This window comes from Nyctereutes procyonoides, unplaced genomic scaffold (genome assembly GCF_905146905.1).
Source record: "Nyctereutes procyonoides isolate TBG_1078 unplaced genomic scaffold, NYPRO_anot_genome, whole genome shotgun sequence".
In the NCBI taxonomy this organism is placed as follows: domain Eukaryota; kingdom Metazoa; phylum Chordata; class Mammalia; order Carnivora; family Canidae; genus Nyctereutes; species Nyctereutes procyonoides.
The window spans coordinates 17,658,387-17,683,022 of record NW_026575034.1 but is presented as its reverse complement, the minus strand read 5'-3'; the positions used below and the strand labels follow the sequence as shown (position 1 = coordinate 17,683,022).

The 24,636-nt window shown below is 37.7% G+C and overlaps 1 protein-coding gene across 4 annotated transcripts in view; it reads right to left on the bottom strand.

The window, feature by feature from the left end:
* Positions 1-24,636, bottom strand: part of SBF2 (SET binding factor 2) — a 463,379-nt gene that overhangs the window by 46,410 nt on the left and 392,333 nt on the right. For all 4 annotated transcript variants that reach the window (XM_055317649.1, XM_055317650.1, XM_055317651.1 and 1 more), the window contains 8 exons: positions 22,623-22,795; positions 22,144-22,217; positions 20,219-20,414; positions 16,537-16,664; positions 15,151-15,326; positions 12,862-13,007; positions 9,815-10,013; positions 914-1,110 (listed from right to left, as the gene is read on the bottom strand). In XM_055317649.1, the coding sequence (XP_055173624.1) occupies positions 914-1,110; positions 9,815-10,013; positions 12,862-13,007; positions 15,151-15,326; positions 16,537-16,664; positions 20,219-20,414; positions 22,144-22,217; positions 22,623-22,795 (1,289 nt within the window). The remainder of the gene's footprint in view (positions 1-913; positions 1,111-9,814; positions 10,014-12,861; positions 13,008-15,150; positions 15,327-16,536; positions 16,665-20,218; positions 20,415-22,143; positions 22,218-22,622; positions 22,796-24,636) is intronic.

Below are 24,636 nucleotides of genomic sequence, written 5' to 3'. Positions count from 1 at the left end.
TACCAATGTTGAGACTCCAAGACAGGTGGGATAATAATAATGATGATGGTGATGATGATGATGTGTGTGTGCTGCTTTTAGTTAAGTGAATGGTTAAAGATGCACTGGCCAATTTTTAACTTTCAGGAGAGAAATATATGAGAATAAAAAAGAGATATCAAAAGCACATTGTTTTACATCTGAACCATAGAACTTATCTCGTTTCTAAACAGTTAAGAACATAGTCGTACCTAAATTGGATCTGATATCTTGATGGTCTATTGTTTAATTTTACTGAGCATCTACTATAAGCTAGAAGTTATGGGAAAGGTCAGCAAATATATAGCTCCTGATTTCAAGACCTCAGAGATAGTGCTTAAAAATATCCTCAGAAAACAGGGCAGCAGCACTATCTGCTTTCTTAAGTTGGCCTTCCTGTAGCTTCCTAAAATATCCTTTCCTTGAGAGTCTTTAAGGCAGCTTTTTGGTCATTAGTTTGCTGACTTGTATGTGTGTGTGTGTGACTTGTAGGAATGAGATAAAATATCTCATGTTACATGGTACAGAGAATCCCTATATATGTTAAATATATTTGGATGTTTCCCAGAAGGAAAGAGAAGGGTTAGCATAATCTAGTTTCCATCTGTGGATACCTTGGCTTGCTGAAATAAAAATAGCCTAGAACCAAAAATTTTATTATGATAATTTCTATTAAAACCCATATATAGATAGGCATATTAAGCAAGATGTCAAATTCAAGGTGTAAGCCCACACTGTCAAGTAGTACATGTTTTATTTTGCACAGTGGAAAGCCTGCATGTGAGAGAAGGCTCAATATAAGGGCATAAATGACATTCCCAGATATTACTTCCTTTATTTTTAGGAATTCTCTGAAGTGAAAGGATCATTAACTGTGCTGTAGAGAGATGCTTACCTGCCTGAGGGGAGTTCTGAGATTTGAAAAGACCAACCACTCCCTTGCCATGGAATCCTCCAGATCGGAGAAGCAGGGTACCACTTCTTGAGTTCTTCCAACATACAACAGGCAGGCGATTGTGTCGATAGCAGCGTGCAACTCTTGGTAAACTACTGTCTTGTACAGCCTGAGGTACAACTAAAAGGCCAGGATAGCTTCAGGGATGTGGAAAGGAGAGAGAGAATGATTTGGGTGGCAGGGGGTGGGGGGAATAGGACAACAGGAAAGAAATGGGGAGGGGGGACAGAGAATATGAGAACATGAATATCATCATACTCCATAATTTTCTAAGACTCAGAAACATACTGGTTGAGGGGTAAGACATATTTTTTAAACATGGAACTTACTTTCAACTCATTTCTTCAGGGATTGAGAAGAAATAACTGAGGTGGTGAGAGCAGCTAAATAAATTCATTAACCTACAGCCTTTTTTGAAATAAGACCGCTTTAGCAATACTGTAGACTCCTATGGAATAACCTAAACTTAGAAAATAAAACTATATGGAATTACTAAAAAGCCCTCTGTTAAACTGATGATTCCTTTGCCTTATATACTACTTTTTGTCAACTTGAATTAAACTCAAAATGGATGAAAGATCTAAATGTGAGACAAGATTCCATCAAAATCCTAGAGAACACAGGCAGCACTCTTCTTGAACTTGGCCACAGTAACTTCTTGCAAGATACATCCACGAAGACAAAAGAAACAAAAGCAAAAATGAACTATTGGAACTTCATCAAGATAAGAAGCTTTTGCACAGCAAAGGATACAGTCAACAAAACTAAAAGACAACCTACAGAATGGGAGAAGATATTTGCAAATGACGTATCAGATAAAGGGCTAGTTTCCAAAATCTATAAAGAACTTATTAAACTCAACACCAAAGAAACAAACAACCCAATCATGAAATGGGCAAAAGACATGAAGAGAAATCTCACAGAGGAAGACACAGACATGGCCAACATGCACATGAGAAAATGCTCTGCATCACTTGCCATCAGGTAAATACAAATCAAAACCACAATGAGATACCACCTCACACCAGTGAGAATGGGGAAAATTAACAAGGCAGGAAACCACAAATGTTGGAGAGGATGCGGAGAAAAGGGAACCCTCTTACACTGTTGGTGGGAATGTGAACTGGTGCAGCCACTCTGGAAAACTGTGTGGAGGTTCCTCAAAGAGTTAAAAATAGACCTGCCCTACGACCCAGCAATTGCACTGTTGGGGATTTACCCCAAAGATACAGATGCAATGAAATGCTGGGACACCCGCACCCCGATGTTTCTAGCAGCAATGTCCACAATAGCCAAACTGTGGAGGGAGCCTCGGTGTCCATCGAAAGATGACTGGATAAAGAAGATGTGGTTTATGTGTACAATGGAATATTACTCGGCCATTAGAAATGACAAATACCCATCATTTGCTTCAATGTGGATGGAACTGGAGGGTATTATGCTGAGTGAAATAAGTCAATCGGAGAAGGACAAACATTATATGTTCTCATTCATTTGGGGAATATAAATAATAGTGAAAGGGAATAGAGGGGAAGGGAGAAGAAATGGGTAGGCAATATTAGAAAGGGAGACAGAACATAAAGACTCTTAACTCTGGGAAACGAACTAGGGGTGGTGGAAGGGGAGGAGGGCAGGAGGTGGGGGTGAATGGGTGATGGGCACTGAGGGGGGCACTTGATGGGATGAGCACTGGGTGTTATTCTGTATGTTGGCAAATTGAACACCAATAAAAATAAATTTATTATTAAAAAAATGAAAAATAAATTAAAAATTAATTAATTAATTAAAGATGTAGGATTACTGGATTAAAATAAACTTTATAAGGATGACAAGCCAAATTGTCAACTCAGTAGTCTGCATTTTGAAATGACAACTGAGCACAGAATACACTCATAGCAGCCTGTCTGAGATAGTGAAAGAACTAAAAATCAAAACCAAATGATTTCTGGTATAAAACAGTATGTTCAAATGTCAAAATAAGTCTAAATTTCTTATTAACACTACATGTTGATAATTTTTAAAACAAAATTAGCTCATAAAGTTACAGGATATGACGCTGGGAAAAAACAAAATAGACAGGAATACTTTTTTTTTTTAATACTTTGTTTTTATAGATTAGGAAACACAAGAAGATAGGCAGGTTTCGGAGTCATTTCCTTTAGTTTATTTAGCAATATTATACTAAAGACATTTCATATTAGTAACCCCCCAACCTCTAGTTTTATATATTTGCATCTATGTTTGATCTTCTTTCCGATGAAGGCTCAATGCCTGGCATGGAACCCAAAGTAGGGCTTTAACTCATGACCCTGAGATCAAGACCTGAACTAAGATCGAGTTGGATGCTCAACTGACTGAGCCACCCAGGTGCCCCTGATCATCTTTTTTGTGGTAAAATATACCTAATATAACATTTAATTTGTTAACAATATTTAATTATACAAATCAGTGACATTAAGTACATTCACTATATTGTGCAACCATCACAACTACCCATTTCTAGAATTTCTAATCCCTTTTTTTAAATTTTTTAAATTTATTTATTTATGATAGTCACAGAGAGAGAGAGAGAGAGAGGCAGAGACACAGGCAGAGGGAGAAGCAGGCTCCATGCACCGGGAGCCCGATGTGGGATTCGATCCCGGGTCTCCAGGATCGTGCCCTGGGCCAAAGGCAGGCGCCAAACCACTGAGCCACCCAGGGATCCCTAGAATTTCTAAACCCTTATCTTAATAAAAGCCAATGCTGAGAGAAGGGGGAGAAAATGCAGTTTATGCTGCATTTTTCTATACTACAAATTGATGAAAAGAAGCAATTCCATTATTATGGCTCTCTATTTTTTCTTTAAGTTTTTAAATTCCAGTTACGTAAAATACAGTGAAATGTTAGTGTCAGGTGTACAAGACAGTGATTCAGTGCTTCCATACAGCACCTTGAGCTCATCACAACAAGTGCACTCCTTAATCCCCAACACCTACCTATTTGAACCATGACCCCACCCACCTGTCTTCTGGTAACCATCAGTTTGTTCTCTAGAGTTAACAGTCTATTTCTTGGCTTGTCTATTTTTTCCCTTTGCTCATTTGTTTTGTTTCTTAAATCCCACATATGAGTGAGATCATCTGGTATTTGTTTTTCTCTGAGTGATTTACTTCACTTAGTAAAATACTCTCCAGCTCCAACCATGTCATTGCAAATGGCAAGATTGCACTCTTTTTTATGGCTGAGTAATATTCCATTGTATGTATATAATATCTATATATATTCTTTATCTATTCATCAGTTGATGGACACCTGACCTATTTCTATGATTTGGCTATTGTGGATAATACTGTTATAAACATTGGGATACGTGTATCTCTTCGAATTAGTATTTTTGTATTCTTTGGCTAAGTACCTAATACTGGCCAAGTACCAAATACTGGATTGTCGAATAGCTCTATTTTTAACTTTTTGAGGAATCTCTATACTGTTTTCCAGAGTGGTTGCACAAATTTGCATTCCCACCAACAGGGTAAGAGAGTTCTCCTTTCTCCATATCCTTGGCAACATCTGTTATTTCTTGTTTTTGATTTTAGCCATTCTGACTGGTGTGAGGTGGTAACTCATTGTAGTTCTGATTTGCATTTCTTTGATGATAACTGATTGAGCACCTTTCACGTGTCTGTTGGACATCTGTATGTTTTTGGAAAAATGTCTATTCATGTCTTCTATAGGGCCCTCTATTTCTTTAAAAAAATTTTTGGGATCCCTGGGTGGCGCAGCGGTTTAGCGCCTGCCTTTGGCCCAGGGCGCGATCCTGGAGACCCGGGATCGAATCCCACGTCGGGCTCCCGGTGCATGGAGCCTGCTTCTCCCTCTGCCTGTGTCTCTGCCTCTCTCTGTGTGACTATCATAAATAAATAAAAATTAAAAAAAAATTAAAAAAAAATTTTAATGATTTTATTTAGTTATTCATGAAAGACACACACAGAGAGAGAGGCAGAGACACAGGCAGAGCGAGGAGGAGCAGGCTCCCTGTGGGGAGCCTGATGCAGAATTCGATCCTGGGATCCTGGGATCACACCCTGAGCCAAAGGCAGACACTCAACCACTGAGCCACCCAGGTGTCCCCTATTTTTGGATTAAAAAAACATGGAACAAATAGAACTTATTCTTTTGCATATTTTATTCAACATTACGTTTGTGAGATTCATCCATGCTATTGCATATAGCTATAGTTTGTTTTCACTGCTGTACAGTATCCCACTATGTGGTTACACTATCTATTGTTGATTTTGAATAGTTTCTAGTTTTTGACTATGTAAGAAAAATGTTGCCATGAACATTCCCATAGGTGTCTTTTGGGAATTCTGGCAGATAACAGGTTATATGTATGTTCAATAGATGTTTAGATGTTTAGTAGATACTGCTAGACAGCTTTCCAAAGTTGTTTAATCAATTTGCAGTCCCACCAGCAATAAATGAGAGTTCCATTTGCTTGACATTTTTACTAGCACTTTTGTTGTTAGTCTTTTAAATTTTAGCCATTTTTGCAGGTATAAAGTAGTCTCATTGGGACTTTAATTTCTAAAAAAAAAAAAAATTTCATTCGTCTAAAGATTAATAGTCTGAGTATCTTTTCAGATATTTATTGGCACCAGGATATCTTTTTTGAAGTGACTGTTTAAGACTCCTGTCATTTTTTTATTGCCTTTTAATTATTATTTTTTTTAAATTTTATTTATTTATTTATGATAGTCACAGAGAGAGAGAGAGAGAGAGGCAGAGACACAGGCAGAGGGAGAAGCAGGCTCCATGCACCGGGAGCCCGATGTGGGACTCGATCCCGGGTCTCCAGGATCGCGCCCTGGGCCAAAGGTAGGCGCCAAACCCCTGCGCCACCCAGGGATCCCGCCTTTTAATTATTTTAACGATGTTTTCTGATGTTCTGTTATCTACAGAAGGTCTTAATTTATTAATCCCCTCCTTTTGGATAGTGCTTTTCCTGCCTCCAGAATTCTTTTCTTACTTCAAGGTTATGAAGATATTCTCCTATCTTCTAGAAGCTTTATTGTCTTAACCTTTTACATGTAGGTCTACAGACTAACGTGAATTGATTTTTGTGTGTGGTATAATGTACGTATAAAAATCAATTTTTTTCTTGTATAGATATCCAGTACCATTTATTGATAAAACATCTTTTATTGACTACTCTTAAGGGCTATCTTTATCCAAAATAAAGTGTCTATATATGTTAAGCTGTTTAATATTCCCAATGGTCTGTTTTACTATCCTTGTGTGAATCCCGTACTATTTTAATTCTGTAGTTTTATAAAAAGTCTAGGTATCCTATAGTATTATTCTATAAGACTATACTGATTATTCCTGACCTTTTGTATTTTTATGTAACTCTTAGAATCATCTTTTTATTTTCCATAAACATTTTGCTGGGATTTTGACTGGGACTACACCCAATCTACAGACCATTTTCTGGAAAAATTATAGTTTTCAAATATTGAGTAATTCTAATTCAAGAACATGAAATATCTATTTATTTATATATTTAATGATCCTCAGTATTATTTTGACTGTTCCATGTAGAAGTCTTGCACATTTTTCATTAGATTTATTCCTCAGAAATGCTTTTTAGATTTACTCTAAATAGTATCAGTAGTACCAAAATAAAATCACTTAAAATTGCATTTTTAAATTATTTGCTTTTGGTACATATAATGGTAATTTTTGTATAATAATCTTGTACCAGTGGCCTAACTAAATTCATGTATTAACTTTACTAAAGGTATATTTGTAGATTCCTTCAGATTTTCTGTGTATATAATCAAGTCATCTGTGAGTAACGATAGTTTTCTTTCTCTTCATCTTCATGCCTTTGTTTATTTTTCTAGTCTTTTGGCACTTTCTAGTATCTCTAGTATAACACTGAGTAAAAGTGGTCATCCTTAATTTGTTCTGATCTTAGAGTAAAAGTTTTCAATATTTTCTCATAAAATAATTATTGCTGTAGGATTTTTTTAGACACTAAAGAGCTTATTTTGGGGCACCTGGGTGGCTCAGTGGTTGAGTCTACCTTTGGTTCAGCTGTGATCCTGGGGTCCTGGGATGGAGTCCTGCAATGGGCTCCTGCAAGAAGCCTGCTTCTCTCTCTGCCTGTGTCTCTGCCTCTCTCTGTGTATCTCTCATGAATAAATAAATTTTTTAAAAAGAGCTTATTTCTAATTTGCTAAGAGTTGTATTAAAAATCATAAATGTACATTTGATAAAATACTTTTCTGTATATAATTAATTTATGTTTTTCTTTTTTTCTTGGAGTTAAAAAATATTATTAATTTGGAAATATTAAAAAAAAAAGGAAATATTTTAGCTCCATTTTCACAGTTTACTTGTTCTGGAAGTTCTAAGATTGAGTTTGAGATCCTCCAGCGGCAAACATTGAAAGTTTGTGCACTAATTTCCATAGGAGGAGAGGGGAACAGTGGGCTTGAGGATCACATGCCCTTAAGGCTCCCTCCTTTCTGGCCTAGAGGAATCTCCTGTCTGGTTGTTCTGCTATGTACTGTCTCCAGGACCTTCCATCACTGCATGCCTTGGACCAGTTCACAACAGCCGTTTCTGCTTTGATTCACCTTCTGGAATGCAACATATTTTTCTTTCTAATTCTTTTAAGATGGTGAATTATGCTGACTGATTTTCAATTTTTCAAGCCAATTTTGTATTCCTGCAATAAATTCCACTTGGTCATAATGAATTGTCATTGTAATATTTTTAATTTTAATTTTTATAAGATTTTATTTATTTATTCACAAGAGAGAGAGAGGTAGAGACATAGAAAGAGGGAGAATCAGGTTCCCCACCGGCAGCCAGATATGGGACTCGATCCCAGGACTCTAAGATCACGCCCTGAGTCAAAGGCAAAGACCTTTGACCACTGAAGCACCCAGGCTTCCCCACTGTGATTTTTTTTCTTTATTTTTTTTTTTTTATTTTTTTTTTAATTTTTTTTTTTAATTTTTATTTATTTACGATAGTCACAGAGAGAGAAAGAGAGAGAGGCAGAGACACAGGCAGAGGGAGAAGCAGGCTCCATGCACCGGGAGCCCGATGTGGGATTCGATCCCGGGTCTCCAGGATCGCGCCCTGGGCCAAAGGCAGGCGCCAAACCGCTGCGCCACCCAGGGATCCCGATTTTTTTTCTTTAAAGGCAGTTTTGCAATGTTCTATCCTATTACTTTCAACCTTTTTGTATTTTTGATATATGATATCTCCTTTAAAAGCAGCATAAAGCAGAAACACAGGCAGAGGGAAGAGCAGGCTCCAAGCAGGGAGCCTGATGTGGGACTTGATCCTGGGTCTCCAGGATCAGGCCCTGGGCTGAAGGCGGCACTAAACCGCTGAACCACCCGGCAGCCCTGTACTCTTTTTTAATTTTTTTTAATTTAATTTAATTTTTTAAAATTTTTATTTATTTATGATAGTCACACACACACACACACACACACACAGAGAGAGAGAGAGAGAGAGAGAGAGAGAGAGAGAGAGGCAGAGACACAGGCAGAGGGAGAAGCAGGCTCCATGTACCGGGAGCCCGACGTGGGACCCGATCCCGGGTCTCCAGGATCGCACCCTGGGCCAAAGGCAGGCGCCAAAACGCTGCGCCACCCAGGGATCCCCCTATTTTTAACTTTTTGAGGAACCCCTCCATACTGTTTTCCAGAGTGGCTGCACCAGTTTGTATTCCACCAACACTGCATGACAGTTCCTTTTTCTCCACAATCTCATCAACACCTGTTGTTTCTTGTGTTTTTGACTTTAGCCATTCTGACAGGGGTGAGGTGATATCTCATTGTGGTTTTGATTTGCATTTTCCTGATGATGAGTGATGTTGAGCATCTTTTCATGTGTCTGATGGACAAGTATTTATAAATTTAAACTGTCATTTAAAATAAGATATCCATAGTTCTTCAGGATCAGAGAGGTTGAAACTAATAATAACATTAAGATAACTTTCTAAAATATATACAAGGCTTGCAATATACAAAGTACTTTCACAGCATTATTCTTCTCAGTCAAACTGGGAATTGATGAATGCAAAGGAAACAACTTACCTGGAGATCAAAATGATTAAACTTGTGGACGTCAGAAATGTAGTTAAAAAAAAAAAAAAGCATGGAATAGGACTTAACTGACATAGGAAACAGTGAGAGATGACAATAGAAGAAAATACATTCATTTACATTCTCTAAGAAATATCTCTTGAAAATATTCTAATTAGCATAAGAAAATCCTGCCTACACTTAGGGCAACAAATTACAGCATGCAGTCCAAACAGGCCCCACCCATTCACTTATTTACTGTCTATGACTGCTTCTGTGGCAAAGTAGTGCAATGAGACCATATGGTCTGCAAAACTGAAAATGTGTACCATATGGCCCTTTAAAGAGAAAGCTTGTGGACCCCTGGCCTACAAGCAGACTTTCATCTCTACTATTTGTCTGGGCAAATCCTATTTTTATTTCAAGTTATCTTCAGGCATGGTAGAAAAGATGCAAATGGGGGTAGAAAAACAAGAAAAAAATCATAAAGGGGACAAAAACTTTGACCTTTATCCTTTCGCTCTAACCTAGGCACTGCACTGTTCACTGATACAATTATACTTCTGAGAATGCCAAGGAGATGCTTGCTCATGCTGCTAAAAAGTGTCCCTTAAACACACATATCCCTGGAGATCTTGCTCCTAATTTTTTGATATTTTTCTCTCTTTGGGCTATGGGGACAAACGGCCTATTCAGACAAAATGGGAGAAAAGAAAGGTGTCTTTTTGGGGCCCACTAAGAGACTTACCTCCGGCAGAGTGAATACATCCTATTGGAGGCAGTGATTCGAAAATACTCTGGTTTTGAGCGAGAAGAGCTGCCACTTATGGTTCCCAGACCTAAACGCTGATAGTCTCTGAAACAAGCTTTTTCCACTAACTGTTCCATTGTAGACTTCTCTGAGGCCTTCAGAGTGGTACTTGTAGGGAGTTCACTATCATCTGAAACTGTGAAGGCAGAAACAGATTTTGAAAAAATGATATAGCTCAAAGTAGATTAGAAGCTTCCTTTTGTAGAGGATTCTTAAACCAAGAGAGGTTTATATTAGGGCTCTAGGCACTATGTATATCACAAATTAAGTCCTGCTAATTCTTTGAAGAATCATTATGTTCAAACATATATTAAAACAGTAATGGACAGTCAGGAAAGAAAATTCAGGAGCTCAAAATGTCAGGGAAATTAACTCAAAATGCCAGAGAAGGGGTATGTCTGGCTGGTGCAGTGGGAAGAGCATGTGACTCCTGATCTCGGGGTTGATTTTGAGTCCCACATTGGATGTAGACACTACTTAAATAAAAAAATTAACAAAGTTAAAAAAAAATGCCAGGGAAATTAACTCAAAATTTCTAAAAATAGTAAAATTTTGAATTCATTAGCCACATTTTTCTGTTTTAATCAGGCTTGCTTTTTCTTTTCTTTTTTTTAAAGATTTTATTTATTCAGAGAGAGAGAGAGAGAAGAGAGAGAGAGAGAGAGAGGCAGAGGCACAGGCAGAGGGAGAAGCGGGCTCCATGCAGGGAGCCCGATGTGGGACTCGATCCGAGGTCTCCAGGATCACACCCCGGACTGCAGGTGGCACTAAACCACTGTGCTACTGGGGCTGCCCTCAGGCTTGCTTATTAATGCCAAAGTATAGTGATTTCTATTTAGAACTCTATAAAATAAACATTTAAATCTTATCAGAGGCTAACCCATCAGTAAAATTTATCTTTAGTATGATCACTACACAAACTTCATTACCCAAGTTTCATTTAACTTTTCAGAACATATTCATTCATTCATTCATTCATTCATTCATTCGAGACACAAAGAGAGAAGCAGAGACATAGGCAGAGGGACAGGCAGGCTCCCTCCAGTGAGCCTGATGCAGGACTCGATCCCAGAACACTGGGATCATGCCCTGAGCCAAAGGTTGATACTCAACCACTGAGCCACCCAGGTGTCCCAGAACACAGACTTTTATTAGAAATTTCTAGATTAAGGAGAAGTCCACTTGTGGGAATAGACCTTTCTTAGAGGGGTATCAAGAGGTTATACTTTTTTTTGGAAAATATTTTTGTCAGAGGATGTGGTATACATGGGAAACTCCCTCATAATTTTGCAATCACAGGTTGCAGAATCCCTTAAGATTTTAGATGTGGAGGGATTTACCCAATAATCAAGCATTTTAGGGAGGATTTAAGAAAAACCCCCAACATTCCTAATTGGTACTGCATGTTCTAACAACAACAACAAAAAAATTTCCATGCTAAAAACTGTCCTAATTTACTTTCTTACTTATTTCTACAGTGAGAGAAGTCACATTACGGTTTCAGAAATTTTGGATATATATTCAAAGTTCTAATGTCAAAGGGAATGATATGGCTCTCTTGCATTTAAAGAAAAAAAAAATCCTAACAGCTTATCCCTACAAATACAAGACTTTGTGTTTTAATTTATTTTTTAAACTTTTAATTCAATTTGCCAACATAAGACTTTGTGTTTTAGTTTGTGAATTTCACAATGCAAATATATTATCAGGTATCAGTTTTGTGTTGGCTTTTTATTTTCAGAGGAGCAAAAAGCATCATATAATTGGTCTTTTGGTGGAATAAATATCATAGAATAATAGTTTTTCTTCTGTGTAATCATAAAAACTTCAAATTAGAAGAATCAATACTGATGGCTAATTTTTTTACGGCTTTCCATGTGACTGTAAGGAGGCCAGGGTTCCAACAAATGGTCACTCCAGTAATGCAATGGTGGGTCTTTTCATCGCTCTCAGAGTATGTAGATACACACACTGAAATGGGGACTTTTGACCAGTGATCTCTCTAAACATGAAGTTTCTTTCTTCAAAATGTCTTTATTGTTATTAGTAGAAGTAATAGTGGTATAGTCACAGATGATTGGCTCTAAGATCCTGAAAAGAAAAAGGGTGGAAAGACATCCTGCCTCCTATTAGAGATCAGATTCTCCCTAGTGTTAGTTTTATAAACATACTCCACAATGGGTTAAGGAACAGAAAACAGTCAATAAGACGTTTTGCAATTGGTTTCCTACCTCTGTTTTCCCAACTGAGAGGTGCCTCAGCTTCTCAGATTCTGTCCTTTTAAATATTTACAAGGCTTTTTTTTTTTCTTACCATCTAAGAATCTCTTCATCTTTGGTCCCTCATTTTGATTAAGTATACCCACAGTGTTCTTACCTCAAACCCAAATCTTTAATTTTGAATATCCAATGTCCTTGTTTTCTTATTCTTATTGCATAAATAATAAGGTACAGGGGATTACTTTATATCTAAATTTCCCATGCACTGGGGTTTCTTTCTTTCTCCCTTTGATGAGACCTATGTAACAATGGCCAACCAGGTCTGTGGATTTAGTAAAAGAGAAGTATAATTTAGCAAAATCTTTTTTTTTTTTTAATTTTTTTTATTTATTTATTTATGATAGTCACACACAGAGAGAGAGAGAGAGAGAGAGAGAGGCAGAGACACAGGCAGAGGGAGAAGCAGGCTCCATGCACCGGGAGCCCGACGTGGGATTCGATCCCGGGTCTCCAGGATCGGGCCCTGGGCCAAAGACCGGCGCTAAACCACTGCGCCACCCAGGGATCCCTAATTTAGCAAAATCTTATCTGAACAATGGAATATTGAGAAAATAACTGAGAAGCTGGTAAGTGCCTCCAATCTTCTTATGAGATCTAGGTTCTTGTAAGTCAAAGTTTAAGGGCAACTACATCTGAGTCTCTTATTCTTACTCACATAAGAAAGAATAAAACTGATTCATAAAGGAGAAAGGAGTTCTCACATACCTGATATGTCATCTTCTTCATTCCATCCAGGACGATTCACTCTCTCTTCCACAATTGTCCCTGTCCTCCTCTTCAATAAATATTGCCGCCCAATTGTCATTTTCCCTGCCCTTTTGGCACCTTTCACAATTGTTTTTGAGAAGGTTCTATAAGTCATAAAATCAAAGAGACCATCAATTTAATATGAGGACACCATTTACATTTTTTGATACCTACATAGCTCAACTTGTTTCTTCTCCATACCTACAGCTACTACCAGGATTGTCCAGACCTTTAGTAAGCCTTTCTTTCTTTAGATGATTTTTTATATGGCAATAGACTAATTTCCTATAAAATGTTGTTGTCATCATTACAGTTGTAGGCAAAATTGCAAGAACGTAGAGTGGCACACAAGCCCCTTAGCTCAAATCTAAACTCAGTTTGGCTTTTTGGTCAAACATGCACCTAACACACTCCGGTTATCTATGCCACTGCCTCCACCAGTTCCCACAAACTATGCTGGCAGAAGACTTACCACATGGAAGCCAATCTGCCCCCTTCTCTATTAATTCAAACTCTTTTTGCTAAATCATAGGCTTTCCATTGAGATCATAGTTAGGCACCATGTTTAAGTGTGTATGTGTGGTGTCCTGTCTTCTGACACTGAAAACCTTTACATAGTCAAGACAATTCTAAGGTGTTTTAAATCTTAAAATTGCTATATCTCTTTTGCAGCTGGATAGATTAAACTTGATACAAAAAGGTTGATTTTATATGTGTGTGTGTGTATGTATGTTGGTATTTCTTCCCATAGTCCATAGATTCTAAACATAAAACACCATACAAAGCTTTGTATATTTCACAGAGAGTTGGAATGATAGATGTAACAGGCTCTTCTGTGACTCCACAGAGCTAAGACAAGATACTTAGCTCACTGCTGTAAATACCTAGGAAGCTGCTCATGTCTTAGTGTATCATTTCTGGATCTGCACGGTCCCTTTCACTTACCAGGTAACAGTGATACAGGTGGTCAGCTCTGTAATTTAGTAATCACACACTGTCTGGAACCTCAACTCTTCTATAATCTCCGGCCTACCCCACTTTTAGGCAAAGGAAAGGGCTTTTCTCCAACATCTGCAGAGTACTCCCTAATAGGTAATTTGTACTGGCAGATGCCCAAATTCTAAGTGATTAATGATGAGTGAACTGAACTTTTGGCCCCTATATTTTATCACTAATTGAAGATAAATTTTAAGCAATTGTTATTTTGTAATAACCAAGATATAAAAGTTTCTTTTTTTTTTTTAAAACTTTATTTATTTATTTATTTATGATAGTCACAGAGAGAGAGAGAGAGAGAGGCAGAGACACAGGCAGAGGGAGAAGCAGGCTCCATGCACCGGGAGCCCGACGTGGGATTCGATCCCGGGTCTCCAGGATCGCGTCCTGGGCCAAAGGCAGGCGCCAAACCGCTGCGCCACCCAGGGATCCCGATATAAAAGTTTCAACATAAATTACTAAAAATTTTCATCAGAAAATAAGGGGTCCTACAAAGAAATATAACAACTAAATGCAGTGTCTTATCCTGGACTGGATCCTGTACTAGGCAGAAAAAAAAAGTACCTATAAATGATCATCAGCAAAATTTGAATAAGGACTCTGAGTTAGATAAAAATTTTATACCAATTAAATTTCCTGGTTATAAACCATGGTTTCTTCTTAGAAAATATATATTGATACATCTAAGGATAAAGGGGCACTATGTATATAACTCAAATGGTTTAGAAAAAATATATATGAGAGAATGATAAAGAAAATGGAGCAAAACATAAATAATTGGTGAATCTGGGTAAATGGTATATAGGAATTCTTTGTGTTATGTTGTAACTTTTCTGTAAATTTGAAATTGTACCAAAACAAAAAGTTACAGAAAAAGAAAAAATAAAGGGTACCATCTCTAGGTCAAGGCAAAACTGTCTGCTAAGCCTGGATATCAAAGAAAACTTTGAAGGGCTTGCTCAAAGGCAGTTAGCAAGGGATCAATATGGGACAAAGGGGGAAAAGAATTTCACATCTAAGAACAGATCATGAGCAATGGACATATTGATTAAAACCTCTTGTAGCATTTAGTTTTTGAAGCCTGTGCCATATATCAGTGCTGCTGTTCCATAACTTTCTGAGCTTGGTCCAACAGGCTTCACAGAATGGCAGACAAAAAGAACATTCATGTATGCAATGACACGAAGGATGGGTCACTTCCCCTGACCAGGAGCTATGAAAAGGCTGACATGAAGAAATCTGTCTTCTTACCGGAAGGAGGTGTTCTTTTCCTTCTGTTTGGGTAAAATTATTTGTGGGGTAGTCTGTCCAGCAGCAAAAGCAAAGGTGGTGAAAATGGACTGAGGATAACGGAACTTCATTAGCTGCTTCTTAAAGATCTCTACTACTTCTGGACTCACTTCTTCATCAAATGCTACTTTAATCAACTAGAAACAAAAGAGAAAAATACATCAGAAGGATTAAGGATTTCCAGATAACTTATCCCCAAGTGACTGAAGGAACAGAAAATAATAGTAAATGGCAGAAGTCCAGAGGTTGAGGGGACCTTAGATATCGTGTAATATAATTTTTTTATTTAAAAAAAAAGGCTCAGAAAAGCTCATTTGTTATAAATGGTTTTCTGGCAAGGAAAATCATGTACCTTAAAGCTGAGTTTCTTTAAGACTTTCTTGAAGACTATCCGTTTTATGATGGGATTGAGAAATTAACTTACAGTGGCTGAAGTAGGAAACATGTCCTCCTTTTTTTCAACTATTGGTTCTAGGTGAGGATTTGGCCTAAGGAAGCCTTTTCTTACCCAGTGATACGATATACCTAGTAAGAAAAAGTGTTTGACTAGAATCCTAACCAATATAGTCAGGTCATATTCCAGTTTAGAGTCCTTTGGCAGGTGGAACGGAAATCCCAAGGATATGCCTGCTCCCAGGTGATGGGAGAATGTCTGGAGCTTAGAGATCATAATTCACACAATGAGTACAGGGAGGTCCTAGCTTCCTGGCTGGAAGGAATGTGGTTAAGAACTGGCACCCTCAGAAATCTGCAAAGTCAGAGACAAGGCATAAAAATAGGAAGAGCAAAGTATCACCTACAGAGAACTGTAAAAAGGAAAAACTAAGAAAAGAACACTCTTCCAGTGTCTTTTGTACCAGTGTTTTGTATCAGTAATTCCACAAGTTCTGATACATTCAAAGCCCCCTAGAAAAACCTATGCCTAATTAGAGGTTTATTTAGTTAGTACCAATAGTACTTTAGTCCTGACTATAATTCTAAGACTTTTATCTCTTCCACAAGAAGGGCGATAGGGCATTTCCTTCTGAAACAGGTGTCAAGAGAATTGCTTTCTATTTAAAGCCTTTATTAAACACAAAGGTAAGACTTGGCACAGAAAACAAGTCAACTGTATGTGTCTGAATTTCTAGGATCACTTAATATTGACAGATAATCTGTTGGTACTCAGTTGGCCAAAGGGTTCAGGAAGTGAAGGATTAAATAAAATGATTCAGGGGTTTACTCAGTTGAAGATTACCCTCTTAGACCCTCTGATCCTCCTCATCCTCGAACTTCTGACCCCATTACCACAGAAAGTGGCCACATCATTTGTAGAAAACTTTTAAATAGTAGAGGAATGGTTAATACCTGAAAAGATGCTGATGTAATCTGCAGTCCTTCTTGCATGTTCTGCTGAAGCTGGTTCTGCATTGTAATCTTTTTCTCCTTGGTGATAGAGGCAATAGGAAAACTCCGCACAACTGTCTGCTCACCAACTACAGGAAATCAGGACACAGACTCAGCAACAGTACTTTACAGCTTTATTTATAGAGTTTCTGCTTCTCATTTTATCAACCTCTGCTAAAGAAATGTATCTGGAGAGGACAATGCCCAGGAATGCAGTGAGAGAAAATGCCTGGTTCTAGAATCACAATCACTGATTTTATTGCATGACAATTCACTCCTGAGATACAATCCTTTCTAGGAGTGAATGAACAGTCTGCCTGCTTTCATTCTTTCTATTTCCCCAACCTGCTCTGTGCCACATAAGATCACCTGGTTTAAGGCAATCTTTAAAATACTTAATCTTGGGGATCCCTGGGTGGCTCAGTGGTTTAGTGCCTGCCTTTGGGCTCAGGGCGTGATCCTGGGGCCCCAGGATCGAGTTCCGTATCAAGCTCCCTGCATGGAGCCTGCTTCTCCCTCTGCCTGTGTCTCTGCCTCTCTCTCTCTGTGTCTCTCATGAATAGATAAATAAAATCTTTAATAAAAAAATAAGATTCTTAATCTTAAGGGCATCCGTGATATTTAATGTAAATATAAAGCAAAAGAGAAAAGATTTTAAAAATGTGTTTCCATAGATGGTAAAAGGTGCTGTACACCATGTATTTGTGCCTTCGGAAGACACAGGACTAAACTTAGGCTGAAGAGTTTTAGGAATTTAAATATTAAAGAAAGGAAGGGAAAATACAAATAATTATCAACTACTAGAGGTTGTGAAGATGCAAGTTTAGAAAATAAGTAGCACATATAAAGCCTCTCTTTGACAGGTCAAAGTTCTCACTGGGAGAGGAGAGTCACGTGCAGAATATAACATAATTAGCTCCTAGGTTTGAGGGAATAGGGCTTTAAATATTTAAGAAAGGGAGAAGATTTCTGCAAGCTAGATGGCTAGAGAATGATTCCTGGAAGATGTGAGAAATGGTTAAGTGAGCTTTGAAGAGAGCATAGGTAAAGAGGGGGGAATTTCAGGAAGTGGTACAAGTAAAAGAACAGGAGCAGCAATGGGCTAGGTGCCTTGGCTGGTAAGCCAGAGGGGTGAGAACTTGAACTAGATTTATCTGAGTTCATACATATATCCACATAGCATCAGCAGAATTTCTCTTTCTCTGGATCTGTCAATTCCTAACCTGGAAAATTCTGTTTATCCTCTTATGTTGAGCTTATATCCAGAGGCTAAACAAAATTAGGATGTATACAGAATTTAAGTCCTAGGATTTATTAAACGACCTATACTTATATAATACATGTAAATTTATCGGATTTCTTTTTTTTATTTTTTTTAAATTAAAAAAAAATTTTTAGTTTATTTATGATAGTCACACACACACACACACAGAGAGAGAGAGAGGCAGAGACACAGGCAGAGGGAGAAGCAGGCTCCATGCACCAGGAGCCCGACGTGGGATTTGATCCCGGGTCTCCAGGATTGCGCCCTGGGCCAAAGGCAGGCGCTAAACCACTGCGCCACCCAGGGATCCCCTTCTTTGTGTTTTTAAAAGAGATTTTTAATTTAAAATTTTAAAGGATTTTATTTATTTGAGAGAGAGAGAGAGAGAGAAGAGAGAGCACAAACAGGGAGAGCAGCAGAATGAGAAGTAGACTCTCCGCCAAGCAGACAGTCCAATGTAGGGCTTGATTCCACAACCTGGGATCATGACCTGAGCTGAAGGCAGACACTTAACCAACTAGTTACCCAGGTGCCCCAAAGGAGATATTTTAAATTAGATATTTAAAAAGAAATAAAATAAAAGAAGCAAATAAGAAGGCTTTTTCTGATAAAAAGAAATTCCCTAAAATACAAAATTAACCCAAAAATTGACAGGAAAAACCGAGAGAACAATATAAGCCTTCACATTAAGTATGGTTTTGATTTTTTTTAAAGAAATAAATTAGAACAACATAAGTGACAAAGTATCTCATATATTTATAACCTCAGAATGTATGTTGTGGCCATTGAACCACTTACAAAAGAAATTGTAAGTACTGGATATTTAGTTTCTTTTAAAATTACATTTGCCTTCAAATACAAATATAATTTATGTATAAGGATATGACAGGAGAGGGCTAAAAAACTTTGCTCCATTTTCACTCTTTTTCAAATGAATACAACTATTCCTTTAGATTCATTTCGTTTATTGAATTTTATGAGCTTTTTGTTATTATATGGTAAGTACTCTTTTATGAACAAGACAATAAGCCATCTTGATTCTATCTAACCAAGGCATCACACAACTGTGAGATTTTAAAGATACTGCATTTTATACATCTGAAGTCCACTAACAAAATATGGTATATAGTTTATCTCATCAAATGTAACTGAACTGCAGACGAGGAAGGAACTTTAGTGATCATTTAGCCCAATGGTTTTCAATCCTTCCTATGGATCATAATCACTTTTGGGGCTTAAAAAGGCAGATACCTGGGTCTTTCCCATTTCTAGAATTCTATTCTAGGTACTAATTCAACTGTGTGAGGGTTGGGCCCAGGTTGGTATCTTTTTTAAAGCTTTCCAGATAATTCAAATATGCAGTCAAGGTTGAGAACCACTGAATTATTGCCAATCAAGCCCAATTCCTGGGGCACTGGGATGGCTTAATTGGTTGAGCATCTGACTTCAGCTCAGATCATGATCTCAGGGTTCTGGGATCAAGCCCCACGTTGGGCTCTCTGCTCAGCTGGGAGCCTGCTTCTCTCTCTCCCTCTGCCTACAACTCCCCCTGCTTGTGCTCTCTCTCTGTCAAAGAAGTAAATAAAATCTTAAAAAAAAAAAAAATCCCAATTCCCTAACTTTATGAAAGGGGAAACTGAAACCCAGCAAGAGGTCAGGGATTTTACTTAGGTTATCAAGATTGGTCAATAGAAATCTATATCTGAGCTCCTTATTTGGAGCCCAAAAGTTTTAGCCCAAATCTTCTATGCTTTTCCCAACAACCAGGATAGTTTAGATAGAGATTACAGTGATTTTAAAAAGATAATTTGGATTTGAGAGGGCATGCTATTTATTTCTAATATGGAAGACTGCATAGAGTAGTAGAAAATAGAAATAGAAGTTGAGGGTGGTTAGGGAATGGAACTTGTCTGCCAAGAGGGAAATGGGGTTAGCTGAAATATGATGAGAGGAAGTGAGGTTAGTTAGTACTGTACAACCCTGCAATGGTTTGCATATCTTTTCACAAAAGGGATCATGTGTCTGGAAGACCTGAGCCTTACATTTAAATGTAGGACTTAGAAAGGTGGAACAAATCAGCAGGAGACATTGTTAGTAGCTATATACTATGAGCATCTCTAAATCACAATATACTGCCTCATAAAATTATGTGAACCCTTGACTTATTGTTTAGAATATATCCTTGGTTCCTTAAATAAGACAAGGATAAGATAATCCAAATTATCATTAGCTTTGAAAGACAAAGGATTCTAAAAAATACCTGGTGATAAAAGGCTTACTTTGAATCTGAAAAGATCTACAAGTTACTGCACACAAATAGAATCAAAGCCTCAAGTAGCACATGGATATCCATATTCTGGTGGCATAATATGATCATACCTAGCTGATCATGGGGAGTCCCCCTGAATAGAATTCTATATGTGGTGAGGAACAAGGCTCCTTCTGCTGGCAGGAGCTGAGGGCCTCCAAGAAGGCCTCCAGTAGCTTCTTCTCTTCCATCAGGGTCTAGCAGGACTCGAAGACCTTCACAGATGATTTCTTCTCCTGGCAGTAGAGAAGGTCTAAGAATCTTGGGCTGACAACAGAGAAAGTATTTTAAACACAAATCTTGGGTATCCAACACTTAGACCAAAGTTATCTTTTCAGTTGCAGATCTAAAAAACCTGAGTCAGACTGCTTAGGTAGCCAAAATGAGAAAACAGATCTGGGAAGAGGCAGAAATGATGTTTTTACATCCAAATGTAAAAAGATTTTTGCTTATTAACAGCAAAATCATTAGAAATTACTAAGATGTTTAAAATATCTTCAATGGAACATTTTGCAACCATGAAAAAAAGATCTAGATCTATACCTATTAACATAGAAAGATATCAAGAATACATTGTTAAGTGAAAGAAGCAAGCTGTAAACCAGGATGTATATTATAATTCCCTCTTTTTGGAAAAAAGAAAGTTGTGAGAATATGGACCAAACTACTAAAGGTGGTACTATCATGGTTAAGGGTAGAGATGAGGTGGGGTTGGAAAGACCATAGAGGACTCTCACTTTGTATAATGTGTAATTCTTTAATGGTTTGATTTTATATAAAGAACACTGTTGGGCAGCCTGGGTGGCTCAGCGGTTTAGTGCCACCTTCAGCCCAGGGCGTGATCCTGGAGACCTGGGATCAAGTCCCATGTCGGGCTCCCTGCATGGAGCCTGCTTCTCCCTCTGCCTGTGTCTCTGCCTCTCTCTCTCTCTGTTTCTCATGAATGAATAAATAAATAAATAAAACTTAAAAAAAAAAAGAACACTGTTACTTCTGTCAGCTTAAAAAACAAATCCTTAGAAAAATAGATGTATCTTTAAAAGGATCTGTCCTTCCTGGCCTTTACTGAATATTAACACAATGAATAGCCAAATAATGAACATTTACACACCTTGGGAAATATATAACCACATGACACACTCCTCTGAAGATATCCGTGCCAGAAAAAAAATTTCTCCTGAAGATCTGATATGCTTATTTTTTACTAAGCAATAAAAACTATATAAATCAGCACTATTCTTTTTGTTGGCTCAAGGAGGCTCAGAGCTAAATGTAAAGCCAAAGTTATAATGATCATCCTGTTTCAGATTTCTCATATAAATATCTTTTCTATCCATCTGGCTTCTGATTTTTCCTTTGAATTTATTTTTAATAGTTTTGTGATATAGGTAAGAGGGACCTGACCCAAGTCCATAGACTGGTGCCAGACTAGCTGCAAAATAATCATCTGGGAGGCTTGTACTTGAAAGTATGGATTCCCAAGCCAAGTCTCAGGGAACTCCAATTCAGGAGGCTGAGGTGGGGTTCAGAATTCTCAAATTTTAATAGATTTCCCAGATGCTTGTGATGTATGTCTATAACGTAAACAGATTCAGGAACCTGGTATTTTTATAGTAATTGCCTTAAGTCCTTTTTTTCTGGAAGTAGGCAGGGCATAAAATCTTGGCTTGGGTTTAGAAGTTAGAATGTTCATAATTTATGCCCTGCCTATAAAAACAGACTCAACAAGAGGCCATTATTCCTCCTTTGTTGAATCTACTATTCTCCTTCAGTATCTGTTTTATGAGGATCTACATGATAAACTCCTCTGAAAATTAAATGTATCATTAAAACTGAAGTCTAAAAACAAAACAAAACAAAACAAAACAAAACAAAAAAACCTGAAGTCTCTGTAAATGATTAGCAGAAGGTACTTTCTGGGGGCACAACAGTCTATTGTTGCTGTTTTTAAGTAAGAGATGCTATACCCTGAAAACATGTAGTCTGAAATAATTACCTTTTGTATAGGTGGGAGTCTTCTACTCTCTCGATGTACTGCTTCTAGGGTCTCAATATGCATAGCTACAATTCCTAGGATAAGTCAGGTATTCAAAATAAAAGAGCCAACATGTAGCATATCACTCAGTGCTCATCCCATCAAGTGCCCCCCTCAGTGCCCATCACCCAGTCACCCCAACCCCCGCACACCTCCCTTTCCACTACCCCTTGTTCGTTTCCCAGAGTTAAGAGTCTCTCATGTTCTGTCTCTCTCACTGATATTTTCACTCAGTTTAAAGTGGCAAATTTTATGTTACGTGTATTTTATCATAACTTAGAAATATTAAAAAATTAATCAGTACATAAATAAATAGCATGGCTAAGCTACATGGAAGACAAGTATTATTGGTGTTATGTTGAAAAAAATAGATCCCTAAAAACAGTTCTTATTCATTTATCTCCAATATTCTTGTTCTCCAGTATCTGCAAATTGATTACCTGGTATCATGCAATGAAGGCTCTTGATATGATCCTGAGTAACTCCACTTTCTGTGCAAACCTTGTCAATAAATCGGGTAATGAATCGCACAACAGAATTGGCAATGTCGTTATTTTCTGAATCTTCAAACCCACTTTCTGTATCATAGCTCTCAGCTACACTTCCTGCAATACTGAGAAAATCAAGGAAAGGAATCATGATCAGTACGCAAATAACAAATGTCTACTCTATCACAGTCAATTGTGATAAAAATTTAAATTTGCTCATATTATGATTTTCTACTTGCCTATATTTGAAAGCTACTATTAGGCATTGTCCTTTGGACCCAGATTTGTTTTTGTAAGAAATACCTCTGTCATTCTCCTAAAAAGGAACTCAGGAACCACAGAAACTAAAGCAAAAATAGACTCTTTCATTTATTATCTGATACTTGAACCTTCTAAGAAAAACCTGTTTTCTCAAGTTAATTACCACATAGAGCCAGACAAAGTAATACAGCTATCTTTGGCCTTTGACAACAGGGAGACATGTTCTCTGGTGGGCAAAGTAAAAGAACTTTTCCCTGAAAATAGCATATTTCTCCAAACGAAAGAATCAAACTGTCCTGTGAACCCTTCTCTTGCCAATATTTGTCTCTTTTGGGTGAACCACAATACTTTTAGTCACTCTGAAGCCATCAATCTTCTGTAGGTGATAAAAATCATGCAATAGAAGGGAATGAATTTGAAACAGGATGTAAAAGTACAATCCCTGTCCTTGCTGCTTTTCAATTCCCACTGTTCAACAAATACTCCTGCCTCCTCTGCCTTCTTTTAGACTGTTAATCATGGAAAAGACTCATTTGTCTGTTCTAACTTAATTCTCTTTCCTCCAAATCCAACCACATTAGCTGAATCAGTTTTAAGGTAGAGCTAAACAGTGAATATGGCCTCATATCATTCTAAAGCATTAAAGAACTTGAGTGCTTTAGCCACTCACTAGACTTTCTTTTTTTCTTTTCTTTTTTACTCACTAGACTTTCAATGAGCACGGTCATCTATAGTTTCATGTGATGAAGGCTTAGGCTGTATTGTTCACATAAAATAACTACCTGAAGGAAGAAATAAGAGACCAGTGCAGCCAACTGCATGGTGTAAAAGGCTGACTTCAAAACAACAAAAAATTGTCTAGCGTGGAAGACTAGAAGCTCTCAGGTGTTCTTGACAAAAATGAAGTAACTGGGATAGGGAGATTGAGAGGTTGTGGTCAGAGATGTGGGCTTGTGGATGAGTTTCTAAGAGAGTATGAGGAGCATGGAAGAGGAATTGAGAATGACAGCAAAGAGAAGCTGCCTGAAAGAGCCTGAGAGGGATTTATAAAAGTTAGAAGAACTACCAGCATGTTAGAGCATCACTGAAGACCTAAAATGTTAGAATGTCATTACTGTTGGGTAAGCAGTTCATTTATTCATTCATTTAATCATGTTCAACCAAATATTTATTGGGCATGTACTACATGCAAAGACCTGGGGGTTCAGCAATGAATGAGGTTTACAATAAGCAAATATATGAAGATAAATCAGGTAGCATGAAAGAAAAAAAATGCAAGGTAGGAGAAAGAGTGATGGATTTACTACTTAAGACAGGGAAGTCAGGAAACCTCTCCAGGTAGATGACATTTGGGCAGAGTTTTATGAAGTGAGGGAATGATTCATGTGACTATTTCGGGGAGAGTATTCCAGATTGTGGGAACAAGTACAAAGACCCTGAGGCAGTATTATGGTCAGAGTGTCTGAGGATGAGCATTAGCAGGGAGACTAGTTTTCTCAACAGAAGAATGACAGGAAATAAGGTCAGAGCAGAAGTCATCAGGAGCCAAATCCTGTTAGGCCTCATAGTCTATCGGTTTATTCTCAGTGGTACCAGAACAAGGTACCTCTGGTTGGGAGCAAGGCATAGTTGAGGACGTGATTATAGACAAATGCAATGAGTAAGTTGAAAAAAAGGAGGGCTAAGAAACAATAACTTTGGTAAG